Source organism: Dendropsophus ebraccatus, chromosome 3 (genome assembly GCF_027789765.1).
Source record: "Dendropsophus ebraccatus isolate aDenEbr1 chromosome 3, aDenEbr1.pat, whole genome shotgun sequence".
In the NCBI taxonomy this organism is placed as follows: domain Eukaryota; kingdom Metazoa; phylum Chordata; class Amphibia; order Anura; family Hylidae; genus Dendropsophus; species Dendropsophus ebraccatus.
Window position 1 is genome coordinate 35508616 of NC_091456.1, and position 25441 is coordinate 35534056.

Sequence of the window (25441 nt, forward strand, 5' to 3'; positions counted from 1 at the left end):
CGGTTCGGAGCTGGGTCGCCACCGGACCCCTCTCTGAACCCCCCCTCCCGCATTAGGACGTAAATGTACTGACTGATGCGGGAAGGGGTTAAGTGCTGGTGGACACACATGCTCAGTCACTCTCCCCACAGACAGTTCTCTGCATAGTGACCTTCCTGATTTCTAAGGGGCAACATAATGTGGATATCAAACAATATATACTCTACTTTGTATCCCATAAAGCCTATCTACAGGAAAAGTAAGAAGGATCGGCTTCCAGAGGGGAAAGGAAACAGACTCTGCTCTATGCCTGCCCCAGCAGCTGATATTGGCAACTTCACTAAGGGCATGGATGCAGGTAAGGGAGAATATACAAAGAGGTAATGGATGCAGGTAAGGGGGGATATACAAGGAGGGGCTGGATGTAGGTAAGGGGGGATATACAAGGAGGCGATGGATGCAGGTAAGGGAGAATATACGAGGGGATGGATGCAGGTAAGGAGGATATACAAGGAGGTGATGGATGCAGGTAAGGGGGGATATACAAGGAGGGGCTGGATGCAGGTAAGGAGGGGATATACAAGGAGGCGATGGATGCAGGTAAGGGGGATATACAAGGAGGCAATGGATGCAGGCAAGGGGGATATACAAGGAAGCGATGGATGCAGGTAAGGGGGATATACAAGGAGGCGATGGATGCAGGTAAGGGGGGGATATACAAGGAGGCAACGGATGCAGGTAAGGGGGGATATACAAGGAGGCAACGGATGCAGGTAAGGAGAAGATATACAAGGAGGCGATGGATGCAGGTAAGGGAGAATATACAAGGAGGGGATAGATGCAGGTAAGGGGGGATATACAAGGAGGCGATAGATGCAGGTAAGGGGGGATATACAAGGTGGGGATGGATGCAGGTAAGGGGCATATAAAAGGAGGGGATGGATGCAGGTAAGGGGGGGATATACAAGGAGGCAACGGATGCAGGTAAGGGGGGATATACAAGGAGGCAACGGATGCAGGTAAGGAGAAGATATACAAGGAGGCGATGGATGCAGGTAAGGGAGAATATACAAGGAGGGGATAGATGCAGGTAAGGGGGGGATATACAAGGAGGCGATAGATGCAGGTAAGGGGGGATATACAAGGTGGGGATGGATGCAGGTAAGGGGCATATAAAAGGAGGGGATGGATGCAGATAAGGGGGGATATACAAGGAGGGGATGGATGCAGGTAAGGGGGATATACAAGGAGGGGATGGATGCAGATAAGGGGGGATACACAAGGAGGGTATGGATGCAGGTAAGGGGCATATACAAGGTGGGGATGGATGCAGGTAAGGGGCATATAAAAGGAGGGGATGGATGCAGGTAAGGGGGGATATACAAGGAGGGGATGGATGCAGGTAAGGGGGATACACAAGGAGGGTATGGATGCAGGTAAGGGGCATATACAAGGAGGGGTTGGGTGAAGGGATGATGGTAGGTTCTAGACATATTCATTAATGTGCCCCTCGTCTTTTGAGGGTGTTTTACCTGGAACATATTTTCCCCATATTTCTTGTAGGGGCCAACTAAATTACTCTTACCTCCCCTTAAACGTCTCATCGGTGCCCAGAACTGAATAGCGACTCTAGATGAGGCCGCACCAAAGCTTTATAAAGCGGTAATATTATATCCCTGTCCCGAGAGTCCATGCCTGTTATATACATGACAATATCCTGCTGGCCTTAGAAGCAGCTGACTGACATAGTGTACCGTTCTGTAGTCTATTATCTATGAGTACACCCAGATCCTTCTCCATCAGCGACTCTCCCAGTGTAACTCCCCCCAGGACATATGATGCATGTGGGTTATTAGTACCCAGGTGCATAACTTTACATTTATCCACATTGAACCTTATTTGCCATTATTTTCCTTTTTTTTTTTTAACATTGTAGGAATACAGCCTATATAGGATATCCTTCCTTTAAAGGGGCACTCCCGATATCATAAAATTGTATTTAAATAAAACTATCACCCCAGGATATAAAACTAATATAGAGATAACTCTATTAGTACTGGTTTCAGCAGCTTTTGCATGATTCACCCAACAGGAAGTTGAAAGTAGAAGGGATACAAAATGTGTATTGTCTCCAGCTCCGTCCTCTTTTCGTAGAAAACACATCATCCTTTGATAGTACCACAGGTATGACTGTATCTTGTCTCTAAGCTCTAGCGCCACCACACTGAGTGATATCACTATCTCTGACCGTCCCTACAGCCTACATTTATATCCTCCTGTCCTTTATAAAGTTCATTGATTCCTATTAAAGTCTATGGCACTCCATTCTCGTGGCATATTTTCTTTCTGCTCCAAGAATATAACACCATATCAGTGTCAGTTAACTATTTAGCTGCTGTGCCATAAATAATACAAAGATCATACTTGCCTGTCTGCGCTCCCTCAGTGCACTCCTGCTTGCTTTCCTGGGTTCCCTGCTTAATTAATCTAGAGTCAAGGTGTCTTAGTTTTTTTTCATCACTAGTTACATTAGCAGTATGAACAAAATGTTCCACAAGTCCAGTAATAGAAGCTCAGGAACATATACCTCTATATAGCAGAGTATGTTACATCCTCATCCTTTTAGTGTGCACAAAATGTATTGATTCTGGGGTATCGGCATATTCTCTGCAAATATAAATGACTTGAGGCTCTTGCAATTTATATGATGCAAAACAAAATGCTTGTGCTTGCTCAAATGTGTTCCCAGTGCAAAATGCATGAATAACATGCCTAAGGAAAGAAAGAAACAATTTCATATCAGTTTGCATGAAGCATGCCATCTCCTATATGTAAATGTATACTAAAATATTTGATCACTATTACTGGGTGTATATTCAGGGTATATTTTTCATTATCACAGAGAAAGCCCATCAGAATGCAAATGAATCAAGATACAGTTAGAACCTTAAAGTGTAACTGTCATTTTACAGAAATCAATAAGTATCAATAGTACAAATGATTTTAAGAAACGCTGTAAAAGGTTTTATTAAGCAAAAATGTTTCCTTCTATAAAAAAAAAAACTGTTTTCCTACCTCCCCCCCCCTCACTTTAAAAGTAGCAGGATTTCTGTGTCCATTATCCTCTATGGAGAGGGGAGGGGCCGAGGGGGATGAGTGAGTACAGAGAGGAGAAAAGGCTGCACTGCAAAACATAACATCCTGCAATCTTCTCTTACCAAGATCCTAGACTAGCACTGACCTTTCTGACCCGTGAATTCAGTGTTTTATGTGCCCAGATAGTCTCCAAACTGCTGGGCTGCTTCTCTGCTCTCCCTGCTCACTCATCCCGCCTCGACCTCCCATAGGATATAATAGACTCAGCAAAACCATCTTCACTTTGCTCCCCTGTAATGAAGACGGCTTTGCCTGATAATGAGTAAATTACAGAATTGAATTTGGACAGCCATAGCATTGTATGCTGATCTGAAACTGGTTCAGTAGAACCATGAGGGTTTTTCTGAGGCTCCACTGACAGATAAGGTTGCTGTAGATAGAGGTCAGGCATAATAGAATTTCACTGCATGACCCATTGGATCTTGGAGAGATAATCCACTCCCAGAGCAGTCTGGTTGCAGCTTATCCCTCCCCATTAAGAACACTGGAACATGAAGAGGACAGGGGAGAACCGGGAAGATTTCTGTTGGACGAATGAGTGTTTGACCATCTTTGATACTCATTCCAATAGGTGGACTTTAAATGGGTTTTTCAAACATATTCTCCCACCCTATGGGACATCAGGTGTGGACAGAGGCTATTGCGTGGCTGGGTGTCGTAGTTGCTAATGTAACACTGTCTTTTTAAATCTTAGAATATTCTTGGACAACCCATTAAGGTACACCACCCAGAACTCTACTATTCTACTGCACAGGGATGGGTGAGTCTACTTTGTTTTTATAATTTTCCCGCACCCCCTGCATACTCAATATTCCAATATTAGGGGTTACCGTAACACTGGGACCAGTGATCCAAATGACCATCCTTCATTGATAGGTAGGTGCTTCCACATCAGGAGAGTAAATAAGTCTTCCCCCTGGTACAAGCCCCATAAGCTGTAAACTATATCTTCTTGCCCCAAGAGATTCCAGCAGAATGATGGAGCTTGTGCTGACTGAGATTTTGCACATCCTTTAACATCTTTTGAAAGTGAGGACAGTTGTAATTCACATGCCCCTTGGGGAAGGGGATCTGTCCCATCCTGCCACTTCTTAATAAACAAAGCATTCTTTTCGGCCAAGATCTGTAGCAGAAGCACTTCCAGATAGTGTTAATCCCTCCGGCTTTGATCAGACAAGGAACGAGGGGAGCGCATGATGCTGATGCACAAATGTCATTCCATACCGAATGCAAAACAAGAGCGGCACTAGGATACACCTGGTTTATGTACCCTTACTAAAGCCTGTGCCCAACGGTGATGGTAGGAGACAAATGTGTTTTCCTGCGTAGATCATATACAAGTAGTGACAGGATAAACATGTTTTAATTAATTTCCCATGTAGCTCTATTAAAACAGATTTCCTATTACCGAGGCTGCAACAGTGGAGCGATAGAGCCGCACATTTTACTACATAACATTCCTGCCTCTTCTAGTTTATATTCCTTGCCATCACTAGTTTTATAAGGCCTGTTAGGCTATTGCTATACTGTATATAGGTTAGTAGCAGTTGATGTTTTTTTTTTCCTTTCTATGCACTATGTAGGCCATCCATGCAATCTAGTGAATATAACCCTACCTATACAAGACTTTTGGTCCTTTTACATGGAGCGATATATCGCTCAATCGATCATTAAACGATTTTGAAGCAACGATTTGGTTTTTTATGCCAATCAGCAATTAAACAGAGACAAATCGTTTGAAAAAATTGTTTTTAAGATCGCTTAAAGCCATCTCACGCACTAGGGTGAATCTGTGAAAGACTGTTCAGACAAAGCGATATGCGAATAATCAGCGACAATTTGAGAACACGTTGAACGATTTCTCGCTCGTCGCTTGATCGTTAGCTGTGTTTACATGAGACGATTATTGCTCAAATGCAATGGTTATTGCGTAGGTTTGAACAATAATCGCTCCATGTAAAAGGACCATTAGACAAGCGTATTAAGGCTGCAAGACCTAACCCAATCCCAGGTCTGATAGACCTAAAATCACAATTGATTCCTATCCATATATTTCATCTATATGGAAATACAAATTTAAATATATATTCACATTTTATCCTCTTTTCTTCTATAATTCAGAATAGTAAAATGATACGGAATATGTTGGCCCTATAGAAATAAGGTTATTATTACCATCATCACCAATCTATTACACCTTTACCGGTTTCATCTGTATTTGGTTGGTTGGCTTTTTTTTTTTGGTTACTTTTTTTTTGTAATATTGCTAAAATAAGAACCAGAAAAATACACAGCGGTATGGACCAATCATAGACAAGTGTGAATGAGCTCCTATATTAAGATTACTTATATACATCATCTATAGTAGAAGGTGTAGCGTTGATCTCTACATCACATTCTCTCCGCTCTTATTACAATCGGTTATCTGCCAGGTTTGACGGGTTTTTCCTTAAATTCGTCACTAGTCACGATGGTTATTCTACCATTTCTCCCTGTCCTTTCACATTTTCCGCATCATTTTACTCCATAAATTTCTTTCTCCGATTTAAATTATTTCTTAGCTAATTTGTATTTCTGTTCGTTAACTAACCAGTAACCCAATCTATCCATTAATGCAACTCTCCAGCTCCTCTTATTTCCCTATACCTAGTGGTTCTTTTCTGCCTGGTCTTATTCCTTCTCTCTTTCTTGTCTCTGCCTTCCATCCTTCGTCCACCCCCCTTCTTCTCGCTCAGCTTTCTCTCACTGAGCAGTAAAACTGATTAACCCCGGGTCACCCCCCTCCCTCTCTCTCCCGCTCCCTATTGCTTCTGGCTCTTCTCTCCTCTGATTTACACGCTGCGTTCCGCTCACCACATTTGCATATGGTTATTGCGATTTTATTCTACATCAGGATTTGTATTTTAAAGGAACAACTGCATAAGAAAAAAAAATGAGCCTTGGGGGCTGGGAGTGGAATTGAATGATACAAATGTAAAACGAATGCACAAGTGCCACTCAAATAGTTAAGTCATTCTGTAAGGTTATCCTTCCAATAAATAAAGAGTTTGCACCTGTAGATTGCACAATGCTTTTATTCTGCGTGCCGGCGGTGAAGGAGTTAACAGGCTCACACAAAACCATAACATGCCTATACAGGGTTGGGGCTATAAATCTGCCATGTTTTCACGACTAGGGTGTAGGACAGGCATTTTCTGCTGCTACCAGTCATTTGTCATTTCTTTGGTAGTCATGGCAAGGTGTGCCACACAAACGTTTCGTGTCTACCAGGTGCCTGGTTTTATTGGTTAGCATAATTTATAAAAAAAAAAAAAAAAAAAAAGGAATTAGACGGTGACTGTGGTCACAGACAAGATTGCCAAATGGCTTTTATACGGCATAGTGAATAGTGTTAATTCATATGCATGGTTATTTCTTGCAAGGTGCTAGGAAACTACGGTGAAAATTACTGACTAAACACTGTATATAAGAAATACAAAGTTAAAAATGGAAAGGACTTTTTTTTAATGAAAAATTCAGCCCTTCCCTGCATTCGACGGGCAGGATTCCATCCAGTTTTTAGCGCTAACTATGCAGCCCTCAAGCTGGGCTGTAATAGAGCCGGAAGCTTTATGGGCAGATGGGTTGGTAGTAAATAAATTCTAGTAGGTTCTTCCACAAATGACCCCTTAGGGAAGGGGTAGGGAACCTTGACTCTCCAGCTGTTGCAAAACTACAACTCCCATCATGCCTGGAAAGCCAAAGCTTTAGGGCCCTATTCCACTTAACGACTAACGTCCGTATTCTGCCGATATCAGCAGTTACGGACAATAATCGTCCCGTGGAATAGAAGGCAACGATCAGCCATGTTGAAAAACAAACGACTGTGATAGCAGCTATCTGCTGCCGATGCTACGCGGAACAGGAGCGGCGGCAGCAGACCGCCACTATGCTCTATGGGCTGCCCAGACGACCTAGCGATTACCCAGGCAGCGCCCACCCCCCCCCCCCCCCGTAGCTCCCCCCGGCCTTCCCTGCACTTACCCGCTCGCTGCCGCCGTGTGTAATAGCGGTGGCAGGGAGCAAACGAGCGCTGACAGCGCTCATTTGCTCCTCACTGTTGGCCTGTGGAATAGGGGCTTTAGCTTGCTGCTCACTACTACTTGGTAACTTTCAGGAAATGCATGCATAGCCAATCACTGGAGGTAGCAGTAACCCACCTCAGCCAGAACTTTTTCTACCATAAGTAAACTGTAGCACAGTGGTAGCAGTAGTGAAACCTCATGTTTTACCATCAATTGCTGTGGTTACTAGCTCTGTGGCTCTCTGGTGATTAAATATTAAGCAGCAACAGTAAGTATTTTTGCAACCAAAACCAGAAGTGGATTGAAAACACCCTGATCTTGCATGCCTTCTGAATGGGGAGAAGCTGCCTCCAGATTCCTCTGGTGGTGACTTTTCTTCTTAAAGCCCCTATTACACGGGGCAACTGAGAGGAGCAAAGGAGCGCTGTCATCCTCCATTCCCCTGCGTTCAATAGCGGCAGCAGCGAGAGGGCGAGTACGGTGGGGTGGCGTTTATGGACGGCCCATAGCAGATAGCAGTGGTCTGCCGCCGCCGCTCCTGTTCCACGGAGCGGCGGCAGCATATCACTGCTATATTAGTTGTTAGTCTTTCAACATACTGAAAGACAAACGACTGTAACGATCAGCCGACATCGTTCATGTCGGCTGATCGTTGCCTTCTATTACACAAGCCGATTATTGTCCGTAATGGCCGATAATCTTTTCGTGTAATAAGGCCTTAAGAAAGGGATTGGCCGGAGTTGGAATCATCCCTGAATCTTTTCTCTTCAATATCTGCTATCAGACGAGTATCAGGAGGACACATATACATCAGATGTTAAGATGAATATGACAAATTTGATGGATTTGGCTGACATACTTTGATATACAGTATAATTCTAATATACAGTTACCAAATGACTTGAAATCACAGAGCTGCCACACTTTACTGGCGGGAATACCCTGTTATTGTTAATTACATGGCACAATGGCAGCTGGAGTGATCAGGGATGACCTACGTAAGTGGAGGCAATGTGGCAAAATACATTTAAAACATACAATGCAAGAGTGAGTGTGCAAATAAAATCCAACAATGGAATAACCAAATAATTTTTATTACATTCACCAGTAATGGCATGACACCCAATTATACTACTTAGCAGATCGTATAGTCCTTTGCCATGGTCTAGGACATATAGCACTGTGATAGGGCTGAGTAAATAAAGTCCAAAAATGCATTAAGGGTAGCTTCACACGTACTAAGAGTTTACAGCGAAATCCACTGCAAATCCTGATACAGTGAAGTTGAATGGGTCACATATCCGCAGTGGAATTTTCATTCCGCTACCAGTATGTGACCCGGCCCCTTTAACCCCCCGCACCCGGAGCATACATCACCTGCTCAGTGCCGCGGCAGCATGTGAGGCTCCCAGCTCCCGTTGGTCCCCATCAGCCAATCAGTACTGATTGGCTGATGGGGACTGACGGGAGTCAGGAGCCTCACACGCAGTCGCAGCACCGAGCAGGTAATGTATGCTCCAGGCAGGGGGCTGCGGCCGGTGGGGGGGTTAAAATTCCACTGCGGATATGTAACCCCATAGAACTTCACGCTACATGGATTCACAGTGGATTTCGCTGGAAACTCGCAGTGGGAAATCCGCTGTGAATCCGGTACATGTGAAACTACCCTAAATTATAAAAATTATACATGTGCATTACAACACTATAAGGGTTGTTCACACTGAGCAAATGGGGTGGAAGTCCGTGGTGGAACTCTCCGCCACAAAATTCTGCCTGCTTCAGTGTCAGACCACATCTCTAGGGGAGGGCTCGCGCACCTCTGCTCTCTGCTCAGAGAATTGATATGTCAATTCTTTGAGCGGAGGTGCACGAGCCCTCCCATAAAGATGCGGTCTCACACTGAAGCAGGCAGAAGTTTGTATTATAGTCGCATGTCTCGACTATGTTTTGGGTGACCAGAATGGACAGCTGTATGGCCAAGACACATCAGCAATATGAGAGATGTGATATGCTTGTATGACATAGGCCTTAGGCTCGGTTTATACGTAGTACTTTGCTTAGTATTTTGGGAAGTTTTTTTTTGCCAGTTAGTTAGTAGGCCCAAACGATACACTAAAAAGATGCAGAACGGTCCTGCATATTTTTTCTCTGCGTCGATTCCACTCATGTCTTTTTGGTTAAAAATAACGACTAAAAGGAGCTCCAAAAAACAGGAATGAACGCTGATTAAAATGTGTGAACCCCATACTACAGGAAAGATGGATTGAGGAAAAAACCAAACACTGGGATAAATTCTACTTATGTAATAGAGTGGCGAATTACTGGGAATTAATTTAATTCTACCAGACTATTACTACTGATTAACCCATCAAGAGAAATCGAGGGAAGGTTTGAGGCGTAGCTGTCTGACCAATGCTACTTACAGGGCAAAAAAAAAAATGGAGTCTCAAAACTGGTAAGTAACAGTCTTAGTAGTTACAGTATTTAGGCTACTGCAAAACTAGTAAGAATCATGGTGTACTATATAGAAAAGGACAGTAGATTGCGGTGTATATGTGACATCTATGACTAATAGTGTGCTGGTATAGAAAGAAAATAATATGAACGCATGACACTTGCAATTTGCTCATTGGGCCAGTATAAAAGCAATATAAAATGGGGACTTATGAATAAATAGTACCCTATCCCATGGCTGGACATCACCTCTGCCTGTTTTTGGATGAGCAGGGATGAAGTGAAGGGTCCCCTGAGCAGCCACCCCCACCCTGGGGAAGGGCTTTGCACTGACAGGAGGCCAAAACCATTTAACATCTCATCAGGCAGCATGGCGGTCCGGCTGTCACCGTGGCAACGCTGAGGCTCAATTTCACAAATGTCACATTGCGTTAACATCTTCACACTGCCCCGCAACCCAGGGATTAACCCTAGACAGCCTGTAAAAGGGTATAGCCCGAGCACTAGTGCCCACTTATACTGAGCTGACAGGACGACTAGTTTTATATACTGGATTACAAATATTAATACAAGGACATGGTGCCCATACTCACCTAAGCATGATGCTGATACTGCCAGAGGCCATTTCCCCTTCTCTTCATCCCAGTATGATTATAGGTCTCTTTTTTTCTCATCACTTCTAGATGTTTGCTGGATCCTAAAGGATACTTTCTTTCTAAAGTGCATTTTTTATTTAAATTGTTTCATATTTAAAAAAAAAAAAAAAATCGAAAGCCATAAATATTAAAAATGGGACTTTTAATTAGACACGCCGGCCCCCTAACAGCCCCCCGGGCCTACACGCCTTGGTGTAAATATGATTAATAGGACACATGCGTCTCTCTCTGTATGTCACAGAGAACTTCCTTTAGCTATCTGTCAAGTCCCATAATGCACTGGGAAGTGTAATGGCTCACCCTTGTTAACCATCTTGGCATCGTATTTATCCCCTTAACAGAATTAAATGTTTCCAGTCACCATTACTGTGGTCTCATGATAGCACTTTCAGATTTATCCCAATAGTTCATCGGTGACATGTTTCAGATAAAAACGGGTTTCTGGTATAAAAGATCTCCTGGTATTAAAAAGTATGGTAGGTAGTGCAATGCCGGGGTCCAGAAATCAGATAATTCCATCAGATTTTGGAACTGGGGCTTAGTTACCCCATAGACGTCATTAGATCGATGGCTGAAAATGGCATCCAAACCTATACATCAGGGGAGAAAGGGGAAGTACAGTGAACCTTAGAAAACGCTAGACGTGAAAAATCATAAGCTGGCAAGCATGTTATTCAAGTGCGGAGAGCTGCGTCTGCCAAACACTGCTATGTGATAGAACAGTGTAAATGCGGCCAGAAAATAGCTCTATATTTTTACACATATTTTACATTAAGGTCAGGGATAAACAGGAAAAATGGTAACCCAAAAGTGGATGGAAGAGAGAAAAGAGAAAGTAGCACAATTAGCTGAAGGAGGAATACAGAAAATGTACAAGTGAAGAGCATGCTAGAAAAAAAAAAACTGTGACTATAAGAAGAGGGGGAGGAGATCCTGAGAAATGAGGAGAGAGCAAATACAAACGATGGACAGAATGGGTATCCAGAGGAGGGAGGCTGCACTTGGTGAGAAGGGGGAGAGGAGCCCATCTGGCCACTGTGTTACACAGAGATTGCTGGTATTAAAGGTTCTCTCGGCTGAGTGGAATCAGGGGACGGCTGGTAATGAGATGACAAAACGCTGGCAGTCTGGGAGGAGCGGCTCGGTCACAGCGCTGCGCGCTCAGCTGGGTCATTTGTAAGTGTCAATCACATGGTGCCCAGGGGGAGGAAAAGGGGGGCATCGTCCCATTTCATCTGTCCAAGCAGAAAGCTGTAGCTCGACCAGGTTTTCTTAGCTACCTGCACTATGTGCCGACACCACCTGTCAGCATGGGCATGCATAAAGCTAGATAAATGCATTTGCATACAAATATAAGCAGATTTAGAAATTAGTGTAATATGGAAATACTACAATACAAGTACAAGCACAGAGCCGCTCAGGAACAGGCCCCCGCAGTATGAGTCTCGTACAGATAAACAGCTATATTATTTACTTCTAGGACAGAAAAAAAAATCACAAAAAATGGCCCTGCCGCATGTGGTATTTCAGGCTGGCGTCTTGTTTTTATGTGCAGGAGGAAGTGGACACAGGATCTCCCCTCCCTAAATGCATTAAGATGTTGTCAGGAAAACCATAAGCCTTACATCTTACTCATCCGCATCATCCGACGCTAAGCTCCCCATAAAATCCTCCATCAGGGCTGAGGATTTCTTCTTCTTTTTCGGTGAACCTGTATAAAAGAAAAAAAAAAAAAAAGCCGAGAGATCGATCAATTTACGGATGATCACGTGTATATGACATTTCTTTTTGTCATTCTAAATATTCAAGAACAGGTTTCCATTACGACAATTATAAAGGTCAGTATGAAGTTTTTTTGTTTTATTTTTAATAGATCATATATGCATATGTATGTTTTACACCAGCGAACCACAGCAAAATGCTCATATGAAGCTCCTAGCCAAAAGACGTGTTTAAGTATCTCATGCACTGAAGGGTGACTGCCTGGATGAGTGGCACAGCTATATTCCCCAAATCCCCTGCATTATTTCTCACTGTTGCCCTGCTGTCTTCTCCAGGGAAGTTTCCTCCTTTGAGGATGGAGTGGGAGGCCCCACTGACTGACATGTTTACAGAATGCAGAAAACTAGTCAATACTAATTAACCTGCTAGGAGACACAGTTGCTGACAGAGAAAGGAAGGAGGGGGGAGAGAAACACAGTCGGAGCAAGAGGAGCAGACTGCAAGAATTAGGAAGTTGGGAAAAGTGAGAGTGATAGGAGGAAAGGATGCACATGTTAGAGGGATGATAGCTTGGGAGCAGCACACAAAGAAGACAAGTGTCAAAGAAAGAAGAAAATTAGATGGTGCAAGTTAGATAGCAAAAAGCTGTAGATGTTGTTAGAAGAGAAAGTAAGTAAAAAATAAAAAGTCTAAAGGGATAAAGAAATTCATAAATGTGTATAAAATCTGCATGTTTTAGTGACAAGGTGACTTGGTGCTCTCACCCCTCTGTGGTGGTGCACAGCTATTTTTATTCTCTACATTTTAGGAGACCGGACCAGAGCTGGGCTATTCACCAGTAAAACACATACAATGACTTTCTTTCCCTTACTTCTCTGGCCAATCCAAGCAAAACAAGTAACCCCCATGACAGAGTGCTGGAGACAGTGCACTACATGGAACGGCACTATGCTGTGAGATGATATACACAGCAGAGTACCAGATGGGATGTCAAGGGAGAAGGGTTACATTAAACCCTTTACATCAGCCATGCTGCTATATACGTTCCTACTGCCGATGCCCCGTGCACTAAGAACCTGAATAAACGTTTCTGGCGTGAGTGGTTTTAATGTGTGCGGTGCTGCTTTAGCATGAGCCACTATCACGCAGCTGCCTGTCATTAATCTATAGCGATCACAGCCTTTAAGGGAGTCGGTGACAGGAGAAGGACCTGTAACTGACTGATCAAACCCCTTCAGCGTGACTGCGGAGGATTAATATTTACCTCCGTCTGGTCGGATCGGCGATCTTCTCATACAGTCTGCCTAAAGTAGACTCTATGAGAAGAGCAAAGATAATACTGATCAATGCTTTGTAATGGCATAGCCCTGATCAGTATAACCAATCTAACGATTGCATAGATAAGTCCCTTAAAGTGTGATTTTTTTTTCCAAAAATCCCTCCCCCTAAAAAATTGAATCACCCCCTTCTCCATTATAAAAATAAAAGTATGTAAAAAATAAAAATTGTCCGATCTATAAAAATAACAATATTGTTCCTGCACAGCAAACACAGTAAACAAAATAAGGAAAAACCACCAGGACTGCTGATTTTTAAAGTTATATACACAAAAATTTACACCATTTACACCAATATGATACCAGTAAAAACTTTTAATCATGGTGCAGAAAAGAATGCCACAACCAGCCCTGGTTGTGGAAAAAGAACGCCACAACCAGTAGGTGAAAAAATAACACTGTTATGGCTCAAAGGCAAGGAGCAACACTGCTTCAGTGTGACCTGGACAGCCATGAAGGGGTTGAACACTAAACTGATAATACTGCTCCTGCTGAGAAGCTAAAGGGGGAGGGAGACTACACTTAGCACTGTGGACATATGGCAGTAGTAACATAAGAGGCAGCTGTCTTATGCTTTATGGGTGGTTTGAGATGAAAGGAAAGCCTTAATTTACCTTTGAGGAATACTATAGACAATCTTCAGCAGGGAGACTGGCTCAGCTTGCAGGTACACAACCAGGCTTTCTTAGGCTGTCTCTCTTCTACACATCTCACATGCTAAGCCCCACCTCCACTTAAAGTAATTTGTCCTGACCAAGCCATTACTAGAGACAGATTTCTTCCTTCTCACAATGGGCAGCAATTTACTAATGTGTTAGGAATCACATATGCTATAAAATGAAGGAAGTTGTTTGAAATCACAGTTTCCATTTAAAGGGGTAGTTCATCTCCAGTCTTACAGTACTTATCAGCTGTTGTATGTCCTGCAGGAAGTAGCATTTTCTTTCCAGTCTGAAACAGTACTCTCTGATGCCACCTCTGTCAGTGTCACAAACTGTCCAGAGCAGTAGCAAGTCCCCATAGAAAACCTCTCCTGCTCTCCAGACTGGAAAGAATACAACTTCTTGCAGGACATACAGTAGCTGACAAGCACTGGAAAACTTTTTTAATAGAAGTAAATTACAAATCTTCGCACTTTCTGATAGGTACACTTTAAATCCAACATGAACTACTCACCATGATACTGCTCAGCAGTTTTTCGCCTCAAAGTTTCCACACTCTCCTCTGTGTCAGCCCACTCCAGAACTAGCCTACGCCCGTACAGATGGGTACTGTGACACAGAGCACTGAACGCCCTCTGAGGAGAAAGGAGATAGTTAATAAGTATAAAAAGTGGAATACATAATAAAGTGAATAAATCATATACCCCAGAAACAGCCAAAGGAATAAAAGTCAGGGCAAGATCTTGCTCATGTGGCTAACCCAAAACAACTATACATACAAACAAGCCTGGGTATAAGGTGGTTTTCTTGTACCTGAATACTAAGTAGGCTCTCTTGAAACATGGTGAGACACAACGGACATATAAAAAGTCATATAAAACTGGACAACCCCTTTAAGAAAAAAAAAATGTATGGTGTACCACATAGCTCAGTTAGTGGTATAACTATTCAGCTGCCAACCATGGCATGTAAAAGGCTGTATTACACTGCAGTCAGTTACTACGTCTGTGAGGAAGTATATGCTAGGAGCAGTTTCTGCGATATGAAGCCATGCGGATATCAAAGGCTTCACTGGCACTAGATTAGTGTAAAGTTACAGCGTTTCAAGATCAAAAAGAGAGGTGAGCCATCTTTATAGAAACTGTTATGGCCTACAGATTCAAAGCCATTGTGCACGTGTCGATATTTAAAAAGACGTGTTGGTACTGCAACCTGCTCAATACTGATATATACATAGATAAGATAGGAGTAGATAGGCAATATATGAAGATATACACAAACTAATATATACGTGTATACATACACTTATATGTACATATATACCTAGTGGTGCTGGATAGGGATCAGCTGTTCCCATCCACAGTCAGTTCATAATCAGAACTTTTTTTGATTTTTTTTTTGGCTTGTAATTGATGGCTAAAATCTTATGTCTCCAATGAAATAAATTAAAGGGGTATTTTAGAGAATAAATAAAGTGCCATTGCCACCAGTGTCATTTTGGCCATGCCAGTCTCTGCTGTCCGAGCTTTCTCTTCTCCATCCAGACAAACAGGAGATGCTGAGCAAGTCACTGGCTGAGGCAGGTCACCACTGTGGGCAGTGACTGGCTGTATGGGCACTTTCTAGTTGTTGGGATGCACAAGACAAAGTTATGAGCAGAAATACTGTCATGGTTGGAGTGGCACAGGTAGGGGATCAGTGGCTGGTGAATACAGTATTTTCTTTATGTTATACTAGGCATCCTAGGCACATTAAAATGTAAATGCTATCCTCTGGAATACCACTTTAACACCATATCTGTGGCCAGTGTTAAAAGGGTCCTGAATATGGTTCTCTCTATGTGGCGTTCTGATTATGCAGTTAAAGGGGTTATCTGGCACTACAAAAACATGGTAACTTTTGCCACGCTCTTGTCTCCAGATTGGGTGAGGTAACTTAGTTCCATTTAAGTAAATTAATTGTAAACAATACCTGAACTGGAGACAAGAGCGGGGCAAAAGTGGCCATGTTTTAATAGCGCTGGATAACCCCTTGAAACTGTACTGTACCATACTACTACTGCACAATACTTTCATAGATTCAACTCTATCAAGTGCAAATGAGAAAAGTCAAATACAAACATATCAGTAAGACTTCCATCCACAGACATCAGTAAGGTAAGGGTGTTCCAGTTTTTTTCATGTTATATAATTAAAGTGTACCTGTCATGATGTACGCTGACCCGACAGGCGTGCAATCCATTCTGCTGGCAGATAGGGCTCGTGCACAGGCATGGTCGTATCCAGAATACTTAAACTTACGGCAGCAGAATCAACTGCACGCCTGTCAGCTCAGCATACATCAGGTACACTTATAAATAATACTATTTTTCATAAACCAAACTTGTATTTTACATATTTACATACCTATAGGGCCAGTTCACACTGAGCAAAGGCAGCGGAATCTCGTTGTGCTTAGTGTCTGGATTGGAGGGCCCGCGCCTCCGCTTCCTACCCTCTCTGCTCAAAGAATTGACATGTCAATTCTTTGAGCGGAATTCCGTCGTTTTGTGAACTGGCCCATATACTATATATTTATTAAAGTAGGCCATTTTCATTATGAAGTGTGACATTATAGGTCCCCACGGGTATATCAATATAGGGCAACAATTATATTTAAAATGCCTGAGTATTGAAATGTTCACTATAATAAACTAGCTGAGGCTATCCAAACAGAATGAACCAAAGAGTGCGCCCACTAATGAGGATTACATGAACAAAGAAAACACTTTTGTTGAAGACAATAGGTCCCTTTAATGCAAACATGTCATATAGGTCAAGGACATAGAGCCTTATAGTGTATATCTCTGAAGAGCTCAAATATTAAAGGTAATTGGGTATCCAGTCAAAAAAGGGTGGTCCCCATAGCTGGCTTTCAGTAAGTCTCAGAGAAACAGTTTATAGTGCTACCGCATGTTGCCCCTATTTCATTCTGTGGGTCAAGCAGCATGAAACAGATGTCAAGGTCCCTTTTAGTGCCTTATATGAGACTTGGATACAATAGATGCAGAGAATCTGAGTTCTGTGATATCCAAAAAAACAAGCAGAGAAAATTAGGACAGGAATCGTAGGCGAGAACATGACAGTCCTGCTTACTCCTAAGGGGGGCTCGGTTTGCCTGCTAAGGGGAAGGCAAACCGACCCTCAATTGATCGCATCTTTAGAGCAGGCTTTAAATCTTATCGTTATTGGCCGCACATCTTCCTGCGTAAACAGGAGATGTGAGGATGATAGCAAAAAGGAAACTGACAACAGGCATAAGCATATATCCATTCTGTCAGGTTCCTGATCACACAGGCAGTGCATACTTACCTTCAGCGTTGCTGTGTAATCCGGCATCCTGCTCTCTAGTCCGGCTCAGGCTGCCACTGTATCATCTTGAGGCCAGCTCAACGAGGCTGTCAGAAAGCAGGACTGGAGAGCTGGATGCTGAATCACACAGTAGCACAGAGGGAAAGTATGCACTGCCTGTGACATCTGGAAACTGACAGCACGGATATATACATATTTGTGCTGTCAGTTTCCATGGCTGCATGAACGATACAAGAATTGTTTATGCGGCCCGGAGGCTTGATTTATGATGTTGTGTAAAGGCCCTGCAAACAGGCAACAGATCTTCTCCAGTAGTAGAAGTAGACCCCTACGTACACTAAGTCCAGAAATCAAGGCTACTAGCCAGCAACTTGGTTAGAATCTTCTCTCTATCTTTTAATAAAGGTTAAAAAGCAGAAATAGGAAAAACATTAAATGGCAGTAAAGAATATCCATTTATGAATTTCAGATTCAGAACCAGGTTAAAGCTATGACATGTAAGTCAACAAACACGCTTCCCCCCCCCCCCTCCGGTAAGTACTGTACCTTTTAATGCCCCTTTTTCTTCTCCTCCTCATGTATCCACTCTTAATCATTTATTACAGTAAACAATGGTAGATTTTTGACCAAGGTTCTGGTGGCCCCCATGGCTTTTAGATTCACAAACTGGAGGTCCAGCAGCCAGTGCACTGGAGGAAGGTGAGCTTACTCAGCCATATCCAACCCATAAAGAGAAACCCCTCTCTTCTGTTTCAGGTCCAGGCATTGACTAAAGCCTTTTCCAGTAGGCCCCATTAGGCTACTTTTACACAAGTTGGAAATGCTATGAATTTTCCACAGTGGCAAATCGATAACGTAAATGAAGTGAAAAAAAAAAAAAAGTAAAAAATTTGTGGATCTGCAGCAAAATCTTTTCTTCCCCACTGAAGTCAATCGGGGAAAAATAATAAATAAAGTAATTTGAAGCGTATCCGTGGCATAAAGGGACATGCTGCAGATTTCACATTTGCAGCACAGGTCAATTTTTTTTTACATGCAAATATGTGTGGAAAATTTGCAGCGTATCTGACCTGTGTGATGGTAGCCTGGCAGAGAGTTATTTTTCCTTGACGTAGAGAGCTACTTTGCATACCCTTTGCCTGATGACTCCCTATGCTAGCTGGAGAAAGTCTCAGAAGCCCTGTCAAGATTTAGTTTTACTAAGAAATCCTTCTCCAAACCATATAAACCTATATACCTGCATCATATCCTGCTTTCCTGGGTCACAGGTTGTGTCGGTTTACGTCTAGTCGTAGGATCTGTGCTATAACAGCCTGCACAGACATAGCGACCAGGTCAAGGCACGCTGCGAATCAAATATTACCAGACCCGCGAATACTAGTGTACAAATGAGGACGTAATTGCAGGATCCTGATCGACACCAGCGGCATCCTAAGCCCCCCCCCCCCCTCCCTCCCCATTCCCTCTGCCTGTTTATTTACACAGACGCATCACTTGTTAATTGGGAAACAGGCAGTGTGAAAACAGCTATTTAAGAGGGGGCTCAAAGCAGGATCCCCATGTCTGGAGGGTACTAAAAAAAGATGCATGACATGAGATGCAAAAACTGAGCAGCACAAAACGCTAGCAGCTCTATTGCTGAATAAAAAGTGGAAGAAGTCTATATGGATAGGACCTGCCAGAATGAGCATGTGTGAACAAACATGCTGCATGAATACACAGCTTCAGCTCTAGGTGTAATAGAAGACATGGATAGGGGCGCCTTATTCTCACCTTTGCATCTTGTTTTGTTACAAAGTCCACAAACCCAAAACCCCGGTGAGCTCCGGTGCCAGCCATCTTCCTAGGCAGACGAACCGTCTTCAATTCACCAAAAGTGCTGTGTAAAACGTGGAGAGAAGTTAGCAATGAAAGAGACATTGACCCAGTGTAATGCAGTATCTTAAGACTTATATTACATATCTCTGCTGTACACAATGATTCCACCTATTATTGATGTTTTTAAAGCTGCTGCTTTTTATAGGTTTTTTTCTCCCCCCCCCCCCCCTTAAGCCATCATTCCGCTATCACAAACAACACGAGGCAGACATTTGGAGAATGTATGAGACAACATTTCATTCCCTCCAGGTCACAGGCTCTCCTTCACCTAGGGTTCCTACTACAGACAATAATCCGGTTACAGAAAATAACAAAACAAATGAAGGATGTATTAAATCCTTGAAGGAATGTTTTTCTTACAAGAAAAGCATCGCTGACCAAGACGTCTTGCCACATTCTTCCTACAAAAGCTCCTGTACACCTCAAAAGATACTATCAGCCCCTGAGATTTTTTTTTTTTTTTTTTTCTTTTAAATAGTGTTTAGCCTGCACAATGTGTCTACGGTACATACCAAGGACACACGGAAAAACAAAGATAGTCAAGCGTGAACACTGCGGTGATGCCAAATTGTGACATGAATGAGACACAAGGTCACTCAATCCCAATAGGTACGATAGTACTCACTGCTTAACACAATACACAGAATCGGGTGTGAAAAGATGACAAGATGTAGGTAAGGTTACACACAGCATACTAATGTTTGAATCTTTACACATACATTGCTCAGCACAACCTCAGATGGCAGTGCCAGAGCTCCCCCTGGTGGCCACAATCTAATAATGCAAGACCTTGGGAATCAGCTACTGACCTGAACAGCTCTCGCACTTCCTTTACTGTAGCCTGGAAAGGAACATTCCGGACAAGAATCTTTGAGCTCTTCTGCTTTTTGTTCACCTGTTTCTTACGAACAGTGGACGCCGACGGTCTAAAGAATACAAAGGCAAAATCATATTTCATTTATCTGCTGTCTACATTCTATAAAGCTTACATACAAGATATTAATCATCATTTACATGTTAGGAACATCTGGGACAGTGCCTGCCATAGGCAGATGGGTGGACAGTACATGGGCCACTTCATTATGACAGAAGCAATCACATTGCTAAGCACTATTTAGCTTTTAATTTTCTCTAAAAACTGATAATAGGAGGTTCTGTCCCACAGACAATCATTGTATATCCACAGAATATGGCACAAATGTAGAATTGGGTCTCTCTTCTAGATAAGCTGACTGTTATCACCTATAGACTTCAATGGCTGACGCCAAGCACTTTCTGTCCATTCAACCTACACTTCACCAGGTAGACTGGGGGACCACATTCTCCTAATAGATGGTGGTCTGAGAGGTGGGTGTCACCCCTTTCAGACATTTGGCACTATCACTTGGGTGTGAAGGAGGGATCTTTGTCTCCACTTGAGTCTCAATACATATATATATTCTACTGTAATATCATATTTAGAGTACAAGGACTTATTTGTAGAGATAGTACTAGTTCCTTCCGTTTCCCTTGATTTTTTTAATCTACTTTCTGCTTATTTTTTCTACACATTGTAAAACTGTAAATGACAAATCTTCAACCTGCTAAGGCGCATATATATATTATATATTATATATATACAGTGGTGCCTTGAATTACGAGCATAATTTGTTTGGGGCCGTGCTTGTAATCCAAATCCACTCTTTAACCAAAGCAAATTTTCCCATAGGAAATCATAGAAATGCAGACAATTGGTTCCACACCCCAAAAATAATGATTTATTATTCTGAATAACAGGTAAAACAAATGAAACAAACATTCAGAAACAGCAGAATATGTGATATTATAAGTTACTGTATAGTAATGGAGAGGATGGGAAACACAAAGGTGGACCGAGACTGCAGGGAGCATGAAGGAATGAGCAGGACAGATGTGGGCACATACATGCAGCACTCTCTGTCCTGGGAGAGAGGGGTTACAGCTATGGAGAGATTACCTCCACAGTCCTGTCCCCTGATGTAAGCCCCAGCCTGAAGTGGATCTACCATGATTTGAAAGGTGAGGGAGACTTCCTGGGTCAGAGTACAGGGCTGTAGACCACACTAAGAGCTCACAGTTTTTGAAAATTGTGACTTGGTTTAGGAGCATTGCTTTGGTTTAAGAGCTCCGTGTAGTGGGTGGGAGAGCGAGTGGGGGAGGGGCATGATCTGCATAGCGGGGTCTACAGTACTGTACTCTGATCCAGGAAGTCTCCCTCACCTTCCTGATCATGGGAGATCCACTTCAGGCTGGGGCTTACATCAGGGGACAGGACTGTGGAGGTAATCTCTTCATAGCTGTAACCCCTCTCTCCCCCGACAGAGAGTCCTGCTATACTGTGCCCACATCTGCCCTGCTCATTCCTTCATGCTCCTGCAGTCTCTCTCCACCCTTGCGCTTTCCATCCTCCCAGTTAGGGTATGTGCACACTGCTTGAAACAGACGCAAACTCCGTTGTGTAATCTGTTGCTCGCAGACAGCGGCGGGCACGCGCGTTTCCGCCTGTGTCATTGACTCCTTTCTATGCACAGGCGAATTCCTTCCTCCATCCAAAGAATGAACTTGATAATTTTTTGGACGGAGAAAGGAATCTTCCCATGCATAGAATGGAGTCTATGACATGGGCGGAGACGCGGGCGTCCACCGTTGTCTGTGAGCAACGGATTACACAACAGAGTTTCCGTCTGTTTTAAGCAGTGTGCACAAGCCCTAACTGTAACTTATAATATCACATATTCTGCTGTTTCTGAATGTTTGTTTCATCTGTTTTACATGTTATTCAGGATGATGAATCATTATTTTTGAGGTGTGTAACCAATTGTCTGCATTTCTGTGATTTCTTATGGGAAAATTTGCTTTGGTTTAAGAGTAGATTTGGATTACAAAGCACGGTCCCGGAACAAATTATGCTCGTAATCCAAGGCACCACTGTGTGTGTGTGTCTCTCTCTCTCTATAATATATATATATATATATATATATATATATATATATATATATATATTTTGTGTGTGTCTCTCTCTCTCTCTCTCTATATATATATATATATATATATATATATATATATTTTGTGTGTGTCTCTCTCTCTCTCTATATATATATATATATATATATATATATATATATATATATATATATATATATATATGTTTTTTTTTATTATTTTTATTTTTTTCCTGGTTTGAGGGAACCTGTCATTACTTTCATGCTGCCTGAACCCCAATTCAACAGGGTGACCTTGGTGGCTTCTCTCCACCTGCCCCTCCAGCCTTGACAGATAAATCTCCCCCTATACCCAAACAAGGAGAGATCAATCAAGGTGGATATTTCCCTTTAAAATATACAGATCCCACTAGATTAAAGGTATCCCGACACAGATATTATTGCTTCCAGGCTCTCCTCATATCCGAACTGGGAGTTCTGTGTATAATGGAAGCCACAATGGGGTGAATGACACATCACAGTATATACAATATAATGGACCTGTAAAGGAGTCCGTCTGATTCTACCAAAGTGGCTGTTGTTTTGAGGGGGGGAGAAAATAGAGCTGCACATTGTCAAAACAAATGAATTTACAATGGGGGATCCCAAAAAGGCTCAGATACAGATGCAAACAGAGCTTTATGCCAAACCCATTGAGACTCACCTGACCGCCCGTTCGGAGAGTTTCACTTCTAGTTGGTGGTCATCTACAGTAATGTGCTAGTAGAAGAAAACAAAAAAATATGTCACGGCTAAATAAGTGACTCTGATTCTTCTAATTCTGAACGCCAATAGCTCCCATTGATCATATAAAGCACCACTTGCATTACCTGACATTCTTAGCCAAAGCTTTGGCTGTCAAGGCATGATGGCAATTGTAATTCTGCAACCGCCGGAGGACTACAGGTCTGAGAGCACTGTCCTAAGCAGAAGCAGTGACCAGACAAGCCAAAAACTGCCTCTCCTTCTTTCAGTTATGGTCACAGTGTTTTCTTGCAGCTGCCACTAGGGGGAGCTATATACATTCATACAATGAGCACCTTCTTATGTGGCTGCTTGCAGTCAGAATTGTAATCAGGTAATGTGGGCTGCCAGGATCCCTGTCCCTGTCTACATAAAACTTGAGGTAACATAGATGCTCATACCCTTCTTAAGTGCCTCACTTTAACTAACCAATAACACACAGTTATCATCTGAAGGGGTCGGCTATGTGGGAAATTTTCAGATGACAGACAAAAGTCTGTTCAATCTTTTGGGAAACAATATTTTCAGATTATTCCCAGAAAGACTGGTCGTTCTTCACCCGTTATCATTGATCGTGTAGGGCCAGTTTGAACAACTTTAATGGCCAATATGGACTAAAATGTGTGAGGCTGTGTCTATAAAAAGACTGTTCATGAGAGGTTTGTTCAACCATTACCCTACTAACTTAGGGGTTTTTCCCAGGTCTCCTATAGATAGATAGGAGAATGAATGTTCTCCAGAACTGTTATACAAAAGTTTTAAAAAAATTATATATATATATATATATATATATATATATATATATATATATATATCAAATGAATGATACATTCCCAGTAAAATGCACATGCCAGGCATATTCAGCAGGACCACCACTCCAATTGCAGAGACATACCTGTAATTGTCGGAGAGCTTTTTGCGCATGTTCTGGTTTCCTATATTCTACAAATCCAAAGCCCATAGACAGAAGGGTACCTAAACAGAAGCAGAAGCTAAGCAGTGCTATCATAGCAGCCATCCCATTATAAGCAGAAAAATAAACAACATATTTCCCTTTGCCAGTGGAACTGTGTAAATTTAAAGTGTCACTGTCATTATAACTTTCAAAATCTAAATCAACAGTAGATGTGATATAAAGCAAGTTTGCAATATACATTCATTATTTTTTTTAGTTATCATTTCTCATTGTTGAAAAAAACAGACTAAACACAGGAATTCCGGCCAGTACAGAGAGTCACAGCTCACACAGTCACATGACTGCCTTCTCTGTAAGTGCTCAGATGGCCTGGAGTACACAGGACTTCCTGTTTTCTGACAGTTTTTGGAGAGAAAAAAAGGAGTCAGAAAACAGGAAGTGCTGTTTTCCATGATAACTAAAAAAAAAATAAAAAAAAATAATGAATGTATATTGCAAACTTGCTTTAAATAACTTCTGCAGTTGATTTAGATTTTGAAAGTTATAACGACAGTGACGCTTTAACACAAATTTTTGCGCACGCCGCTCCAGTCCGGACCACATATTAATGGCTATGTCTATTAGCGTGATGGAACATTAGTATTGAGTAGGTTCTTGGCGCCATTTTCATAACTATAGCACAAAACACGCACACACATATATGTAAAGTACTCCTATACACAAATACATTTACACCTCAATGATAAATTTCCCCCATGATAGTAAAAGCTAATTCAGACGTTAGAAGTATCTAACCTGCTGATAGCGCCCTATTGCGCCGGGGACACTGAGAAGGGAGGTATGTGTCTTACCTTCCTCCTCGGCGCTGGTCCCTTGTTGTTAGTCGGAGTAAACTCCGCTCTGGTGCACTGTTAGGAGTACTGCTGAGTCATCTGGCCTGCTCCTTCTAATGTTAATTAATGGAGGGGGCAGCACGGATGATGAGGGACAGCGTGGGATCGGTGCCGAGGAGGAAGGTAAGACACATACCTTCCTCCTCATTGTCCCCGGCACTACAGGGGGCTATCAGCAGATTAGATTTGTCTAACCTGCTGATAGTTTCCCTTTATTACTATACTTGCAGTACTGTGCTGTAAAAAAAGAAGTTATATTCACCTGTCCTGTTGCCCACACAGCGCAGCATCCCGCTACTGGACACCAGACAGCTGTCTTCTTAGCTCCCCTCCAGCTACATCACAACCTGGTTGATGGACGCCCCATTCAGCCAGTTAGTGATTGGGGCGGGACATCACTGCAGTCACTGATTGGATGAGCCGGCTAAATCCTACACACTTGTGACATTCAACCCAGGTCCTGACGTACCTGGAAACCAGGAAAAGAATATCCAGCAGGGTGCGGGAGCCCGGTAATGCAGTGCAACGCGGGCATGGGGAAGGGTGCGCATATTGTCTTTTTTAATTTCCCCCCACCCCCTGCCGATAAAGATAGTGGAAGGAGAGCTGGAAAGAAGAGCCCGTGGAGCCT

The 25441-nt window shown here is 42.6% G+C and overlaps 1 protein-coding gene across 1 annotated transcript in view; it reads right to left on the bottom strand.

The window, feature by feature from the left end:
* Positions 1 to 10434: 10434 nt before the first annotated feature.
* RBM19 (RNA binding motif protein 19) overlaps positions 10435 to 25441 on the bottom strand; it is a 56180-nt gene continuing 41173 nt past the window's right edge. The window contains exons 19-25 of the mRNA XM_069961417.1: positions 23897 to 23976; positions 22922 to 22977; positions 20068 to 20184; positions 19154 to 19259; positions 14545 to 14665; positions 11935 to 12020; positions 10435 to 10899 (exon numbers count right to left, since the gene is read on the bottom strand). Coding sequence (XP_069817518.1) covers positions 11938 to 12020; positions 14545 to 14665; positions 19154 to 19259; positions 20068 to 20184; positions 22922 to 22977; positions 23897 to 23976 — 563 coding nt within the window. The 3' untranslated portion in view covers positions 10435 to 10899; positions 11935 to 11937. The remainder of the gene's footprint in view (positions 10900 to 11934; positions 12021 to 14544; positions 14666 to 19153; positions 19260 to 20067; positions 20185 to 22921; positions 22978 to 23896; positions 23977 to 25441) is intronic.